A 16,128-nucleotide genomic window follows, 5' to 3' on the forward strand; every position below is an offset into this window, starting at 1 on the left:
TTTTTTAATCGTGTTTGAAGTGTCCGCCCCTACTTTATACTTGTACATCACGTGACCTGCCTCTGTTTTACATGCGTGTCACGCTTCCCTTTATCGTGCAGGCGTGTGTCTTGCGTCTTACATGCTTCGCTGTGATTCAGGTGACGCGAGGCTGCAGGTTGTTACCTGGTCCCAACATCTGGGTTTAAACAGAAGTGACATCACATCACAGGTTTTAGTTGCTTTAAGAGTGAAACAACAAGATAACGTTGTGTAAGAAACATTTCGGACCTCCGTCTGTACGATGCCGGTGAACCTCCAGTGTGTCTGTGTGTGTTTGAACATTCGATCGGATGTGTTTACATGTGTGAATCCCTCCGAACCACTGGATGTTCCCGCTTTCTGTCTCCAGCTGTTTTTCGGCCCAAAGCAGCACCGAGAAACCAGGTCAAGTGTCTGCTCCACCTCCTCCTCCTCTTCCTCCTCCTCCTCCTTCTCCTCATCCTCCTCCTCTTTCTCCTTCTCTTCCTCCTCCTCGTCCTTCTCCTTGTCCTTCTCCTCCTCCTCATTCTCTTCCTCCTCCTCCTTCTCCTCCTCCTTCTCTTCCTCCTCCGACTCCTCCTCTTCATCACCGATTTTAACGAGAAAGTGTGCGTGTTTGTGTGTGTGTGTGTGTGTGTGCGTGTGTGCGTGTGTGTGCGTGTGCGTGTGCGTGTGTGTGTGTGTGTGCGTGTGTGTGCGTGTGCGTGTGTGTGTGTGTGTGCGTGTGTGTGTGTGTGTGTGTGTGTGCTGTTGTTCGTTTCACTAATCTAAAGAAATGTTGACATTTTATTGTTGATAAAACTCTGAATTAAAAGACTGACAGAATTAAAAATAACCAAAATACAGTTTATGTAAATTAGTTTATTTACATTTCTGTCCAGCTCCTCGTTTTGACGTTAAACGGACAGAAAGGAATCAGCGTTTATCTTAGATTTAAATTATATGTTGAACAAGTTACAAAAATTAAAAGATGAAATGATTAAATTGTACAACAGTGATTTCTCACATCTGAAAATAGAACTGAGCAGATCGTCGTTGTTATTTTGTGTCGGCGGCGTGTTTGTGTGCGTATCCATGAGTTTGTTTGTTTGTTTCTCATCCAGAGAGGGTCGAGTGTGCACGTGTGATCTGTGTGTGTGTGTGTGTGTGTGTGTGTGTGTGTGTGTGTGTGTGTGTGTGTGTGTGTGTGTGTGTGTGTGTGTGTTGTCCCCAGGCCCTCGGTGTTCCTGTGTGTCAGAACACAGCTGGTGAAGCAGTCCGTCCCACGGGGCCTTCAGTACAGCCAACACACACTTGCAGGGACTGTGTGTGTGTGTGTGTGTGTGTGTGTGTGTGTGTGTGTGTGTGTGTGTGTGTGATCAGCTCCTCGTACTCCCCACACAGCCACCACATCTGCTTATGACTGATCTCCTAACAGTGACTCTGTGAGCTCCCCAGGGTTCCTCCTTTAAAGGGACAATCCGCGACAGATTATTCAATCTATTAAAAAACAACATTTCACTGTGTTGTGCTATCATCCAAAATTTAAATTATTCAGTTTATATTTAAACCACCGAGAATCAAAACAAAACATGTGATTTAAAGGTTGAGTTGTTGTTGACAGAATGGTATTATTATTATTATTGTTGTTATTATTATTATTGTTTTGTTTTTGACATGAGGCAGAAAGTCGGTTTTGTTGTTTTAGATCACATTTTTATGACGCTGCTTTACAGAGATGAAATTTTTGGATTATCTGACCGATGATTACAATCAAATAAAAACAGAGAGATGCAGAATAATAAATAGAATATCAGAAAACAGGATATCCTGCAGCTGGACGCAGATGTTTGTGGAAATATCACCGGATCTGAGGGGCGGAGACGTGAACTGGTGCCGGATCATCTGAACCGAGTCCAGGACACAAGCTTCTCCTCCAGCACCTCCTACAAGGAGTAAGTGCTTCTTGACAGCTGCTAGATTTTTGGAGAAAGTTCTGTCCTGAATGTTCACCGGACAAGAAGCCCGACGCTGTGAAGTATCTTCACGGCTGGTGAACTCTGAAAGAAAGAAACGTTTTCTACATTCGTTTTACATCCAGAGTTACATCCAGGTGATGAAATCATGTTCCTCTGGAGGACACGAGCACCTCCTCTCTCCTCCTCTCCCTCTCTCCTCCAGGTGAACGTATTCTGTACATGGTTCCTACTGGAAATAGACTTCAACTTGAAACGGCTGCACAGCCTTTAAAAAAAACGAAGGTTTAAATAAGTTGGGGACAAAAATCCTCCCGTTCCTCCGGCATGACACCTCAAAGTGGATTTACCCACAATTCATAGCAAATTAATGTCAGCTTTTTTGCAGCGGCCTGATCCCGAGTCAGATCTCTGTCACGTCTCTCAGTACGACCTCTGCAGCTCTCAGAACCGAGTCGGGTGGAGTCGGGTGGAGTCGGTCCGTTCAGAAGATATTTGAAGTTAAATATTTGAATCCGTTCTCTGAACTTCCTGATAAACTGTAGCAGCGTCTTTAAACACCGCGAAGATGTTTCTGCTTCAACAGATGGTGTTTCATTGATCGTCATCACGCAGGACACACGGGGTCAGTGTGTGTGTGTGTGTGTGTGTGTGTGTGTGTGTGTGTGTGTGTGTGTGTGTGGTTTACCATGTCACTGCCAGCTGCCTCCTGAATCCCCTCATGGAGACCTGAGGATCTGTTCCAGCTCAGAAATGGAGCTCCGGTCCGGTTTCATATCGACAGGAGCTCGTCGTCGTATCAGACGAGGACGAGCTGCGTGTGTCGGCGTGGCAACACTGTGTGTGTGTGTGTGTGTGTGTGTGTGTGTGTGTGTGTGTGTGTGTGTGTGTGTCTGTGTTGCCGTCAGGTTCAGTGTTGTGTTTCACCCTCGATGGTCGGCAGTATCACCGCAGGGCAGCAATCCCAGCATCCTCTTCATCTTCCTCCTTCCTCCTCCTCCTCCTATTTACTCCCTCCTCCTCCTCTTTCTTTCTTCCTCCCTCCTCCTCCTCTTCCTCCTTCCTCCTCCTCCTCTTCCTCCTTCCTCCTCTTCCTCCCTCCTCCTCCTCCCCAGGGATCCTCCTCACCGCAGCAATTGAGGCGTTCGATAGAAGCTTTTAGTTTACATCTGCACCTCATAAGAGCTGACCTGACACCACGACCCTGTGTGTGTGTGTGTGTGTGTGTGTGTGTGTGTGTGTGTGTGTGTGTGTGTGTGTGTGTGTGTGTGTGTGTGTGTGTGTGTGTGTGTTCTTCATCTCAGTTTACTGTTTACCGGAACCAATGACATGAAGCTGCTATTTGCTGTGGTTAGCACATCCTGCTCCTGTGTGTGTGTGTGTGTGTGTGTGTGTGTGTGTGTGTGTGTGTGTGTGTGTGTTTTTAAGGCCAACAGAATATGACAAACAAAATGTGACTTTTAGTTTTTGCACAAATGACATGTGGAAGTGAAAATTTTTGATTTGAACAAAACCTTGAAGCATCAAAAACGGGTAATTTTTTTTAAACTCTGTGTGTGTGTGTGTGTGTGTGTGTGTGTGTGTTTGCTGCTCCTCTGCAGACAACATTAAATATTCATCCTTCTGCTCGTATTTCTCATCCGTCTGTCTTCCTTCTTTCCTTCCTTCCTTCCTTCCTTCCTTCCTTCCTTCTTTCCTTCCCTCCTTCCTTCTTTCCTTCCTTCCTTCCTTCCTTCCTTCCTTCCTTCCTTCCTTCCTTCCTTCCTTCCTTCCTTCCTTCCTTCCCTGCCTCCCACCCACCCACCCACCCTCCCTCCTTCCTTCCTTCCTTCCTTCCTTCCTTTTTATATCTTTCACTTTGCTCTCCTTCCTCCTTTATTTATTTGTCTTTATTCGTTAGATTGTTTCTTTTTGTCTTTCTTAATTTCCTGATTTCTATATTTGTTTGTTAGTTTGTGTCCTTATTTTTTCTGTCTCCATCTCTTTGTATCTTTATTTGTTACTTTGCATCTTTGTGTGTTTGTTTGTTTCTGTTTGTTTGTCTGTCTTTTTTGTTTCCGTGTTTCTATAAAAAATTCGTGAGGAGAATTAAAGTACGATGAATTACAGCAGAGCGGTCGTGAACGACGAAGAAACAGATTGAAAGTCTTCTGGTCTGATGAAACTCTCCTCCATCATTTCTGAAAACAAACCTGCGTGTGTGTGATTTTATATCTACATGTGTTGATGTGTGTGTTTGTAGTATAATATCCTGTGTGTGTGTGTGTGTGTGTGTGTGTGTGTGTGTGTGTGTGTGTGTGTGTGTGTGTTACAGATGAAGAATGTCCCGTCTGCTGTTTGTGTCTCTGGTATCACATCCACACGTCCTCTGGGTGTCAGTGTTTGTAAGCAGGAGATTTGGAGAGGAACTGTGTGTGTGTGTGTGTGTGTGTGTGTGTGTGTGTGTGTGTGTGTGTGTGTGTGTGTGTGTGTGTGTGTGTGTGTTGCGCTGCGGTGTACATGTAAACCGATCCGGGGGGATATTTCATCCCGGGTATCGACCCGGTTCGGCCCGTTTCAGGGTCACTGTGATGTCAGCGTTTGTATTATTATTGCTTTTATTGTCTGCTGCTTTTTATTTCAACACAACACGACGACATCGTCCCCCATCGATCCCGCGCCGCATATCAAAATATCAAGCGGACTTTCTAAATGCACGAGGAAAAACTGATTAAGAGTGTTTTTTTGTTTGTTTTTTATTTCCCATTTTTTAAAAGGAAATCTGCACATCTTCCTCCGGTAAGATGACGTCTACACTGCGACGCTAAAGCACTCTCTACACGTCACTTCTAGATATTAAATAGAGACAAAATAAGATTTTTTTTTTTTTAAAAAGCTCTCATTTTGCTGATTTGCCACCAAATGAATCGTTTATTCTCTGGAGTTCAGTTTGGATCTTTTGGTCTCCTGATTCTCACCCGTTCACCTCCTCTCTGCCTGCCTGTCCGTCCACACGTCCATCATCCTGTCTGTCCTCCTCCTCACCTGCCTGTCTCCATCTCTCATCCATCCTCCCCTCCCTCCTTCCTCCCCCTCCCTCCCTGTCCGTCAGTCTGTCTCTCTCCGAGTCGCTTGGATTTACCGGGCGTCAGGTTGGCCAACATGGACGCCGGTAGTGGGGAAACAAAATGTTCCTCTCAGCACAAAGCCGCTCTAATCCGCTCTCCTCATCCCGCTCAGCACAGCCTGATTACAGAAAGCCGGTTGCCCGGCAATAAGACGGACAGACAGACGGGTGGGGAGACAGGCCGTCGCTTTGCTCCCTGACTGACTGACTGGTCCACGAACCGGCTAACTGACTCCTCTGCTCACCTGTCTGGCTGCTGGCCAGATGTTAGTGGACTCAATGGAAGCCGGGATGATTTACTGGCGGCTTAAATTGGTGACGAGCCGACAGCTTGTTGACCAACATCCTCGTTAGGTAATTGAAGGCCAACTCGGCTCAGATTCTCTGCTTGGCGATTGATTCCTACATTAATATATTAGATATTTTAGGCTTTTTCAGACGATTTTGTTCTATTATTTCAGAGAGAGGTTGATTTTTCTGAGCTTTCACACTTTGAATAAACACATCAACCAAATCACATGATGCATTCAGGTGTGGTTTCATCCTGAGAGATCTGCAGACAGAGCTGATGATGAAGCAGGTCTTCATCTTCATCTTTTGAGCAGCACATCCAACATCAAACTCACTTCCTCCAGTCATTAATTATTGATCGGTAGATGCAGCGTCTGCTCGGTGCTTCTCGGCTGTGCGCAGCTGTGCTAGACTGACGATCTGCAGAGTCTGACTGCACCTCATCTTCTTGTATTTTGAAGGAGTTCCTCAGAACTTTCTGACTGCAGACGCCTCTTGGTGTTTCACGTTTCACACAGCAGAGGGCGCTGTACTCGTCACGTGCCCACTGATTTTTCTCGTATCTTACAGGCCTGTAATTCACCCACAAATTGCTTTGATGAGTGATTGATATCCTTGGTTTCCTTGTCATTTCAGCCCTGACTGCCTACACATACCTGACCATCTTCGACCTCTTCAGGTGAGTCTCTTCTGATCTCAGCAATCACAAAAATGAGTTTCTGAAGAGCGAAGATTAAAAAAACAACAACAACAATCTAATAACCGATAACAGTTCCAGTCTGTGGAAGGTTTCCTGCTGTTTTTAGCATGTTGTTTGTCTGAGAAGGTGTCGATGCATTAGACCTGAGGTAGTAAATTCATTACGGTAATAATTTTGACAATTGATGAATGTGATGATTTCCTGCTGCATTCAGTTTTATTTGCAGTAGAATTAATCTCCCGAACTGTTGTTTTATTTTTACAAAATATAATTTAAAGATCTTAAATTCTGATTTGTTATTTGGTAAAATGTTGTAATCAGTTGATCAGAGGTGGTTTTCAGATGAATCACTTATAAAAAAAGATAGAATTTTAAAAAGCTCAGAATCACAATGAGATGTGCGATAACATGACGTCTGATTCAGTTTTCTGTTTTCACCCAGAATCTCTCCTCATGAAAAGTTAACTGAGAGATTAAAATGAACAAAAGAGAAATTAAGAGGCCAGCGAACTCTCCCTGACCTCCTCTCTTTTGTTTCTTCTGTCGTCCGCTTGTCTCTCCCCGACTCCTCTAATCTGTCCTCCTGTCGTCTGTCTTCCTCCATCTCTCCGTCCATCACTTATTTTTCTCTTTCGCTGCCGTCACCTCTCACTCTTCTTCTTCCTCCACCTTCCTCTCGCCTGCAGCCTGATCACCTGTCTGATCAGCTCCTGGGTGACCATGAAGAAACCCAGCCAGGTCTTCTCCTTCGGGTGAGTTCACTGGAAAAGAATCTTTAACTAAGATAATTCATCGTATCAAAACCATTAATTCGGGCCTCCGTACGATCTCATTCTGCTGCATTCTTATTCGGGACATCAGCTGCATCAAAACAAGTGCTCAACAAAAACTAACCTTTTATGTTCACTGGATTTATTTTGGACCGCTCCGCCACCCATCAGACTGATTCTGAAGTGACTTTCGTACTCAGCTGCTACGACTACTGTCTAGTTCAAATATTACAATTACACAGATCAATAATGTCTAGAATAAAAACAGTAATCAAACACTGTCTGGTTTTCTATCAAATGTAGGTGAATGTCGAGTTTGATTTCAGTGTCATATCTTGGTTTAAGGTAAATAAAAATCAATCACACCACACTTATAATTATTCGGTAGTTCATCTCTACTTTAATTTCAGAACACAGGACGCTGCATCACCCAAACACAGCTGAGTTTGAACCTGAGTGAAAACATACGGCCTCAAACATCTCAGATATCGTAGGTACTTTACCTCTGAAAACATGATTTATTTGGACGGGATTTATTTCTCAGTGGGAGGGGCTTATTTTTGCTTCAAACCTGCCCCTGTCAGGGATTTTTTTTTCTGCAGGAACATCTTTAAATCGATTCAGTTTTCATTTGAAAATGGAGGTTTAAACTATTTTGATAGAAACATGTTAACTTAATGGGAACCGATACGACGACGGGGCAGAAATAACGTCCGTCGTGCGAGCTTCCCCCCGTAAGCTCCTTAATGTGCAGCTGTAACGTCCGCTGCAGGAAGATGCTGCTGTTCTTTTTAGTTTTTTCAGTCTCATTATATTTTCCGGTGCCGTTAAAAGCAGCCGAATTCTCCGTCAGTGGCTCCGGTTGGAAATGAGCCTGTGAACGTGCAGGAAACTGTCAATGGATCACTGAGAGACTGAGGAAAACCTGAAAATGTACAGATTCTCAGGCAACGTCTGATTTTTTATTATTTCCAATTGGATTGTTTTCCTGCAGCTGCTCAATGTTTTTATTTTACAGACAGAAGTTTAATATCCAACCTGAAGTTAAATTAGCAGGCAGTGTGTGTGTGTGTGTCCCCAGCAGCTGAATGATGGCTCAGCAGTAGATTTGAAGTTTAACAAGCTTCCTTTAAAGTCTGCAGGAGGCACAACTCGTATTTCCAGGAATTAGTCGGATCCACTCTTCGTCTTATTTACTTTTTGTCGTGTAATTCGCCGCCTCGAGCTGTAATTCAATTTGCTCAGATTAGATGTAGAGAGGAAGTGTTGCATGGAGACGATGTTAGTTGTTGGTGGTGGTGGGGAGGGGGGGGGGGCTGTAAGAGATCTACATTTGGTAGAAACGTGGTGCGTTCAATGAACCTGAAATGACCGAATGGGTCAGAAGAAGAAAGCCGTTAAAAAAAAACGTGATAAATTTATCAGCGTCGCTCGTTTTAAAATGAATGTTTAACAGTGCGTCTGTCAGCGACGTGTCACCGGAGCAGCGCTGCGCTCTGACAGCGCTGTCAAACACAATACAAGGAGGCAGCGTCTAATTTAGTTTACCCCAAACATCATCATCATCAACATCATCTTCACCATCATCTTCTTCATCATCATCACCCGGCGATACGATGCTGATTAATTACTCTCAACACGAGCTGAAGGAAACCAACCGATCGGATCAGATCAACGCGTCGCCGTGGTGATCGTTCCTGACGTTAGTCCGCTGCGGTCACGACACCCGTGCAGATCAACCACGGAGCGCGACCTCTGACCCCGCGGCGTGAAGCCAATCAGGCGGAGCAGGAGTTTGTCCACGCTGCGGTCCCAGTAACAGAGACAACCCGTTAACCTGCAGGTGTCTGCTCATCACATCCTCAGACCAACACACACACACACACACACACACACACACACACACACACAAACAGAAATACACACACACACACAGACACGTGAGGCGTTTAGGGAACGTCAGTAAATTGCAACATCTACCGTTACTCGGCGCGGGATGATTTTGATAAGATGTTGTAAATCGTAGTCTGTTGACGTAGACTTTGCATAAACGTTGGAAGCAGCTTCCGGGTCTGAAAAGTGAAGCCGAGGCCTTAAAGTGTAATACCACCTCCGACCACTACAGGGCCGGCTCCAGAAACACCTCCGACTCCCAATAGTTCTCTCCTTAAAGTCTGTTTCAGAGTGTCTGACTCAGCGTTGTGTGTGTGTGTGTGTGTGTGTGTGTGTGTGTGTGTGTGTGTGTGTGAGTGTGTGTGTGTGTGTGTGTGTGTGAGTGTGTGTGTGTGTGTGTGTGTGTGTCCTTGCGTCCCACCGATGATGATGACGCCTCCTCCTCGTCTCTCTGCAGGTTTGAACGACTGGAGGTTGTGGCGGTTTTTGCCTCCACGGTTCTCGTCCAGCTCGGAGCTCTGTTCATCCTGAAGGAAAGGTGTGTATGTCTACACACACACACACACACACACACACACACACACACACTAACATGAAAGACAACACATGAATCCTGAATGAATGAAAGTACCTTTGTGTGTGTGTTGTTTCTTTCCTTCGTCTCAGCCACTCTGTCTCTCTCGATTAAAATTTCAATTATTTTCTTAGTGTGACTCAGCGCAGCAACACAATTAATAATACACAAAATATTTCCAGTTTTTCTTTTGTCTTTGTGTTTTTGCCCTCATCCTGAATGTCAGTACATCTCTAGGTTTCTGAGGGAGCGTGTCTCCTCTTTAGAAAATGCAATAATTGGACCTTCAGAGGTTTTTACTCACATCTGCAAACATTTTATGTTACGACCGCAGTTTATTTTAACCGGGATGATTCAGCAACACTCGTCATTAACCGTAGTTTTCTTATTAGTTTCAAATATCAGATTTTGGCCACAATTTTTTCACACTTTTGGGTTTCATCGACCAGAAATATGATCTGAATGAGGCGCAGTGATTTCCACTGATTCCGCCACAGTTCAGGTGGTTCGCAGCAAATGTTTTTCCCCTCAGAACCTCAGAAGGTCCCGGTGGAACTCTGTGTTGACAGTCTGACTCTGGGGGGCGAATTCACGGTGACACAAAGAAAACCCAGCTGGTGTCTCCTCACCTGACGATCCTTCTTCACTCTTGAACAGTGAAGCTCCGCCCCTCTTGAAACGTTGAACGTCACTCAGAACAACTCGCTGAGCTCGTCGCTTCATCACCGTAGACTTTCTGAAGTGTTTCAACGGTCTCCGTTTTTTTACAGTTTTTTTTACATTTACAGAGTTTCACTCACACAAAAAAACCAAAATAGCCCCGATTCTATCGTGGAAATAACTGCATGGGCTCAGGAACACTCGGCTGTAAGCAGGTGTGTTGAAAATGTTCTGTTCCCAAACATTGGACCCAAACTCTGATGTTTCTCAAAAGAAATCTGTGGAACTCAGTGGTGATGTTGATCCAGAGACCTGTGTGTGTGTGTGTGTGTGTGTGTGTGTGTGTGTGTGTGTGTGTGTGTGTGTGTGTGTGTGTGTGGTGTAAACCGCTGAATGTTTCAGTACTGTGGGGATGTCACTGCCTGCCTGTGTCTGTCATTGTAACACACACACCTCCAGATGTCCGCTGTGGGGTTGTCCTGCGGTCAGTTCTCAGGGGAGGGAGGGGTGAAACCCCCCCCCACACACACACACACACTACACACACACACACACACACACACACTACACACACACACACACACACACACACTACACACACACACACACACACACACACACACACACACACACACTGTCACAGAGGTCAAGCAATTGGCACGCTGCCTGGTCTCATGTGCAGACCTGGTGTGTGTGTGTGTGTGTGTGTGTGTGTGTGTGTGTGTGTGTGTGTGTGTGTGTGTGTGTGTGTGTGTGTGTTGACAGACACTGTAGACTGTTTTATTTTTTAAATCGCTGAAAGAAAAAAAAAGCTCCGATTGGCTCGTAGGAGTCGTACTTTTTTTTTCTCCAAACGATTTAAAGATCTTTTTAAATCAGAATCCAAGATATATTAAGATGCAGGTAACCATAGCAACAGCACCTGATGCTTCACCAATGGGTTTAAACAATAAAAAGACTAAAACGTTTTTGTTTTTTTTAAACTTTCGCTTCATTCATCATTTCTGAATAATAAGACGCTTCATGAAGGTTCTTGTAGTTGTGATTAAACTCTGCATGTTTTGGAATTAATTAACAATTTCAAACAGTTAAAAAGTATTAACAATTAATTTCCTCAGTTAACCGATCATTTCACACACTTTCAAAACCAACATGTTCACTTCATATGATGAACCTTTCTTTTGCCAGTCAGTCAGCTTAACAATTAATTGACTAACCATTACAGCTCTTAAATAATCTTCTTGGAAGCACTGACCGGACCTGGATCCAGTTATTATATCTTTAATGAGCTAAATGTTAATTCACAAGTCTTATTTTATAAACCCTGAAGATCAAAAATACAAAACAAAACTTTTTTCTGTTTTCATTCACTTGTAAGAGAGAGCCAACACACACACACACACACACACACACACACACACACACACACACACACACACACACACACACACACACACACACACACACACACACACACACACACACACACACACACACACACAGTCTCATGTGTCTCATCTCTGTGCTGCGGCCTCACGTGTGTGTTTGTGTGTGTGTGTGTTAATGTATTTCCTGTTTTCTCTCTGTTTGTTCGCTCCTTGTCTCCTTTCATTCATTTCATTTGTCTCCATCACTCTCTCTCTCTCTCTCTCTCTCTCTCTCACTCACACACACACACACACACACACACACACACACACACACACACACACACACACACAGAGTGGTCCCACCTGGCTGCTGCTGTTGACCGTGTTTGTTTCTGTTTTGTTAGTGTGGAGCGCTTCATGGAGCAGCCTGAGGTCCATACGTAAGTATTACCCCTGCACACACACACGCACACACACACGCGCGCACGCACACACGCATGCACAAACACACACACACACACACACACGCACACACACACACACACGCACACACACACACACACATGCTCCTGTGTGCGCCCCCTCCTGTGAAAACACACACAGTGCCAGCTGTTGTCAGAACAGAACATCCCAAACAACTGGGTCACAGAGCAACAAACAGAATTGCAGATAGTCGCTGAGTCGGAGGATCAGGCTGAGTGACAGCGGCGTGCTGGCTGTTTAATTTCACACCCTGACAGGGCGGATATCTGTCCACACCAGCACGGTTAATTAAACACATGCAGACGGTGCGGTGAGCGCCCGCCGCCGGGCGACATCAGCGCCGCCACCCGACACACGACCAGTACTTTTCACCCGCCTTTAAAAGTTCAGAAAACAAAAGAACACGTGTCCAGAGGTGACGTCGAATGATCGCAGTGATTAACGGAAGTCAAAACAATCTCCTCCATGTTTGCAGAAGTTTTTAATTTTGCAAAATTCCTCCAGTTTTTAACGTAGAAACTGTCGTGAACAGAAACTCTGCTGAAAGTATTACATTACATTACATTTATCTGACGCTTTTATCCAAAGCTACTTACAATAAGTTCATTTCAACCATGAGGGTTCAAAACCAGAACAACAGGAATCAAGAAAATATCATTTCTTCAAGAAAGGTAAACTACAAAGTTCTATCAGTAAGTTCTATTTTAAGTATGACATCATAATGTCTCCTTCGAAATAAAACTGACTTTATTACCTAAAATAAAAAATATAAATTAATTTCCCATCAGGGATCTCCACTCTGATCGCTCTGCTGGCGGTCGCATTGATTCTGTCACTGTTACTGTTTACCCAGCTGTCCAATCACAGTGAAGGAGGGGCGGGACAACCACAGTTTGGGCCCCACAGTTATTTAAAGGTCGTGTTTAAACCACAGACTGTTTCTAAAAGAGTTCGTAGCTTCAGGTCTGTAAAATGGTTCTGATCCAGAAGTGTCTTCAGCTGCAATACCAGCGAGTGCCACTAGAGGTCGGCTCCAAAAAGCCTCCGGCTCCATAGACTCCCATTCAACTTCTCTCATCAAATCCAAAGTGAATAAAATGTGTCCATCAGTTATCTCGGTGTTGTTAGCTAAAGTCACTCCTTCTTATTAGTTTTCTGGAGGTCCATCTGAAAATAATCCCTCATTCATTAGAAAAGAAGATTCAAGAAGACCTGTTTTTGGGGGCGTGTCTGTTTGATTGACAGGCCTGTGGTGCAGTCAGGTTACAGATATCAGCTTGTCCAAATACTGGCAAAAATAAATATGTGTAGATTAAAAAAAAAAAAAAAGTTTCTCAGGACGTTTCTGTTGCTGTTTCTCCAGTCGTCATGGAGACAGTCAGAGACACTGATACTGATTGGGACTGAACGGATTATTGATTGGATGTGTCGGACAGACTGTTTGATCAGTCTCTCGCCCATTAGATCACCTTCCCCGCTCCCTCCCTCTCCATCATATCTCCATTATAAAACAGATTAGCAACGGCTTTTATAACCTAAAGCACAGTGAGACTTAAACCTGTCTCCTGTGACGAGATTACCCCCCCCCCCCTCCTCCTCCTCCCGTCCTCCCCCCTCCTCCTCACCCTTCCTGTTCCTCTCTGAGTGGATGCGATTGGATGGCCTGAGAGACAGCCGCTAACCGGAGGGACAGGTGTCTGCTGGGCGGAGGGACGGACACACACATTCTCTCACTCTCTTTAATCTGTTCTTTGAGGGGGGAGAAGGAGGTGATGGAGGTGGGGGGGGTGGGTGATGGGGAGTGAGGGGGGGGGGGCATTTTGGCTCACCATCGGGCAGCTCTTCGCCTCCCGCTGATTGTTTGGACCAATTTTTAGGCTCTTAAATGGATTGTCCCATGTGATTAGTGTATTGGAGACTGCAGCTGTGTGTGTGTGTGTGTGTGTGTGTGTGTGTGTGTGTGTGTGTGTGTGTGTGTGTGTGTGTTGTGTCTATCCGGGTTTAAGAGTTCTGATTTCTTGGATCAGTGAAAAAGACAAAATGCAGCAGATGAGAAATGTTTTTTGTCCTGAAACTATTTTATAGATTTGGCTCAACAAGGATGTTTTTATTTACCACTTCATAAGTACAGATTTATTTGCGAGTCCCTCCAGGATTTCATGGAGTGGTTTTCTGATTGTTTTTGATTTTGTGGTGGATTTTCTCAAAAATTCAATCTAACTTGTGTGAACTTGAGTTTTTTGTCGTTAAATTGGTAAAAAATTTGCAAGTTCAGGACAAAAATTGCAGGAATTTTGCAAAATCGCAAATATTTTTACGAATGCAAGATTGGGGAACAAAAAGCCACGTCAATTAAAAGTTTAATAAAATACCAATATAGAGAAAGAGGAAGTAGTAAAACTGATAAAAATGTATAAATAGACAAACTGAGCCTCAAAAAAGGATTAAAAAAGAGAAGTTGTGTTTTGATTTTCTCTGAATAAAGTTGAATTGAATCGACATCCGTGTGTTTCCGCTGTATGTTAAAGATATTTTTGGTTTGTAATCAGACTCTTGGTGTCTCTGCAGCGGCCGTCTGCTGGTCGGGACCTTCGTCGCCCTCTTCTTCAACCTGCTGACGCTCCTGTCCGTGAGGAACAAACCGTTCGCCTACGTCTCTGAAGGTACAGTCGACCGCCATGTTTCCTACCTGCTTTCTTTTCTTTTGGTTTAAACAGCGGCCGGGTGGATTCAGTGATTTCTGTCTTCTGGGTTCCTCCTCTGGACAGTGGAGGTTTGGTAATCCTCGCCCTCACTGGGGAACGGGGACAATTTGGCTTTTGTTATATTTTTTTTGTTGGGGGGATTATGGAAGTAAAATGAAATGATGGCTCACTGTTTTGCCAGTAAATAAATCAGAAAAACAGCAGCAGCAGGTTCAGAGGTTAGTCCCTTCTTCTAATTGTATAAATCAGTAAGTTATAAAACCAAACAGTTGCACGGACTTAAAATACCGCAATGCATGTTTTGGTTTTTTTCGAGAAGATCATTCGAGGTGTTTTTAAAGTATGAAGTTGGGTTTAAACGTATATTTCAGGACTTTTGCCAAACTACACTGAGATTTGTGAAACTTAACAATTTACTTACTGAAAACCAGTCAAGGAGATTTACAGTTCACGACTTAAATGATCATTCGGTTTAACGGCCGTTCTCGATTTATCCTGTTAGCCGACTGTCTGATTAAAAGAGAAGTCAGATTCAACCCGACTTCAAGTCTCTGCCTCCATAAAATGATTACAGCAGGATGTTTTTGAGATATTAGATATTTCTTCCTGCTGTCATTAAATTACTTCCTGCCGTCTTTGCATGACCTTTAGCTCATTTTTCCGTGTCGAGCACAACAAAGATTTGCATCAAAACATTGATTAGTGGACTGGTACACGTTTTACACCCGACAGAGTTCTCCAGATTAGAAATGTGTAATACACTCCACTAGAGGGCACCGTGTCAGTGTTTTGCTTCAACGTGATGAAAAAAAAAAAAGGTGTGTCAGGTTTGCATTGTTAAAAACTACGTGGATAAGTTCAGGAAAAAGATCATGGTTTGAGATAAGTAACATCACAAACTCATTTAACATACATTTGTTAAATACGTTAAATTATTTACGAAACTTACTTGCGTTACCTAAAGGAAATCCATATCAACATTCGCTTTCTCGCAGACTTGAACTCCTTTTTTCCAAATGAAAGTCCAATGTTTTTACCACAGACTGTTTATAAAAGAGTTCGTATCTTCAGGTCTGTAAAATGGTTCTGATCCAGAAGTGTCTTCAGCTGCAATACCAGCGAGTGCCACTAGAGGTCGGCTCCAAAAAGCCTCCGGCTCCATAGACTCCCATTCAACTTCTCTCATCAAATCCAAAGTGAATAAAATGTGTCCATCAGTTATCTCGGTGTTGTTAGCTAAAGTCACTCCTTCTTATTAGTTTTCTGGAGGTCCATCTGAAAATAATCCCTCATTCATTAGAAAAGAAGATTCAAGAAGACCTGTTTTTGGGGGCGTGTCTGTTTGATTGCTGGAAGTAACTTATAAATGAATGACATCCCCGAGATTCACCGTGTCAGCCAAACCCACCAGCCCCTCCTCACATGTTTGCAAATTAAAGATCCAAATCCAGGTTACGAGAACACCTTTAAACACCTTTAAACACCTTCAAACACCTTCAAACACCGTCTGGCGGTGACGATGACGATGAAGTCATGTTAACGGTAGATATAAACGTGGTCCTACATTCAGCTGATCTGCGGGAGCTCCTCGTCCTTCTGT

The 16,128-nt window shown here is 44.0% G+C and overlaps 1 protein-coding gene across 1 annotated transcript in view; it reads left to right on the top strand.

Annotated features, from left to right (window-relative positions):
- slc30a6 (solute carrier family 30 member 6) overlaps positions 1 to 16,128 on the top strand; it is a 41,719-nt gene that overhangs the window by 11,742 nt on the left and 13,849 nt on the right. Inside the window, 5 exon segments of the mRNA XM_069177232.1 lie at positions 6,010 to 6,052; positions 6,760 to 6,825; positions 9,194 to 9,274; positions 11,745 to 11,780; positions 14,392 to 14,486. Coding sequence (XP_069033333.1) covers positions 6,010 to 6,052; positions 6,760 to 6,825; positions 9,194 to 9,274; positions 11,745 to 11,780; positions 14,392 to 14,486 — 321 coding nt within the window.

Source organism: Embiotoca jacksoni, unplaced genomic scaffold (assembly GCF_022577435.1).
Source record: "Embiotoca jacksoni isolate LCO1_2020_lvr unplaced genomic scaffold, fEmbJac1.0.p SCAF_70, whole genome shotgun sequence".
Classification (NCBI taxonomy): domain Eukaryota; kingdom Metazoa; phylum Chordata; class Actinopteri; family Embiotocidae; genus Embiotoca; species Embiotoca jacksoni.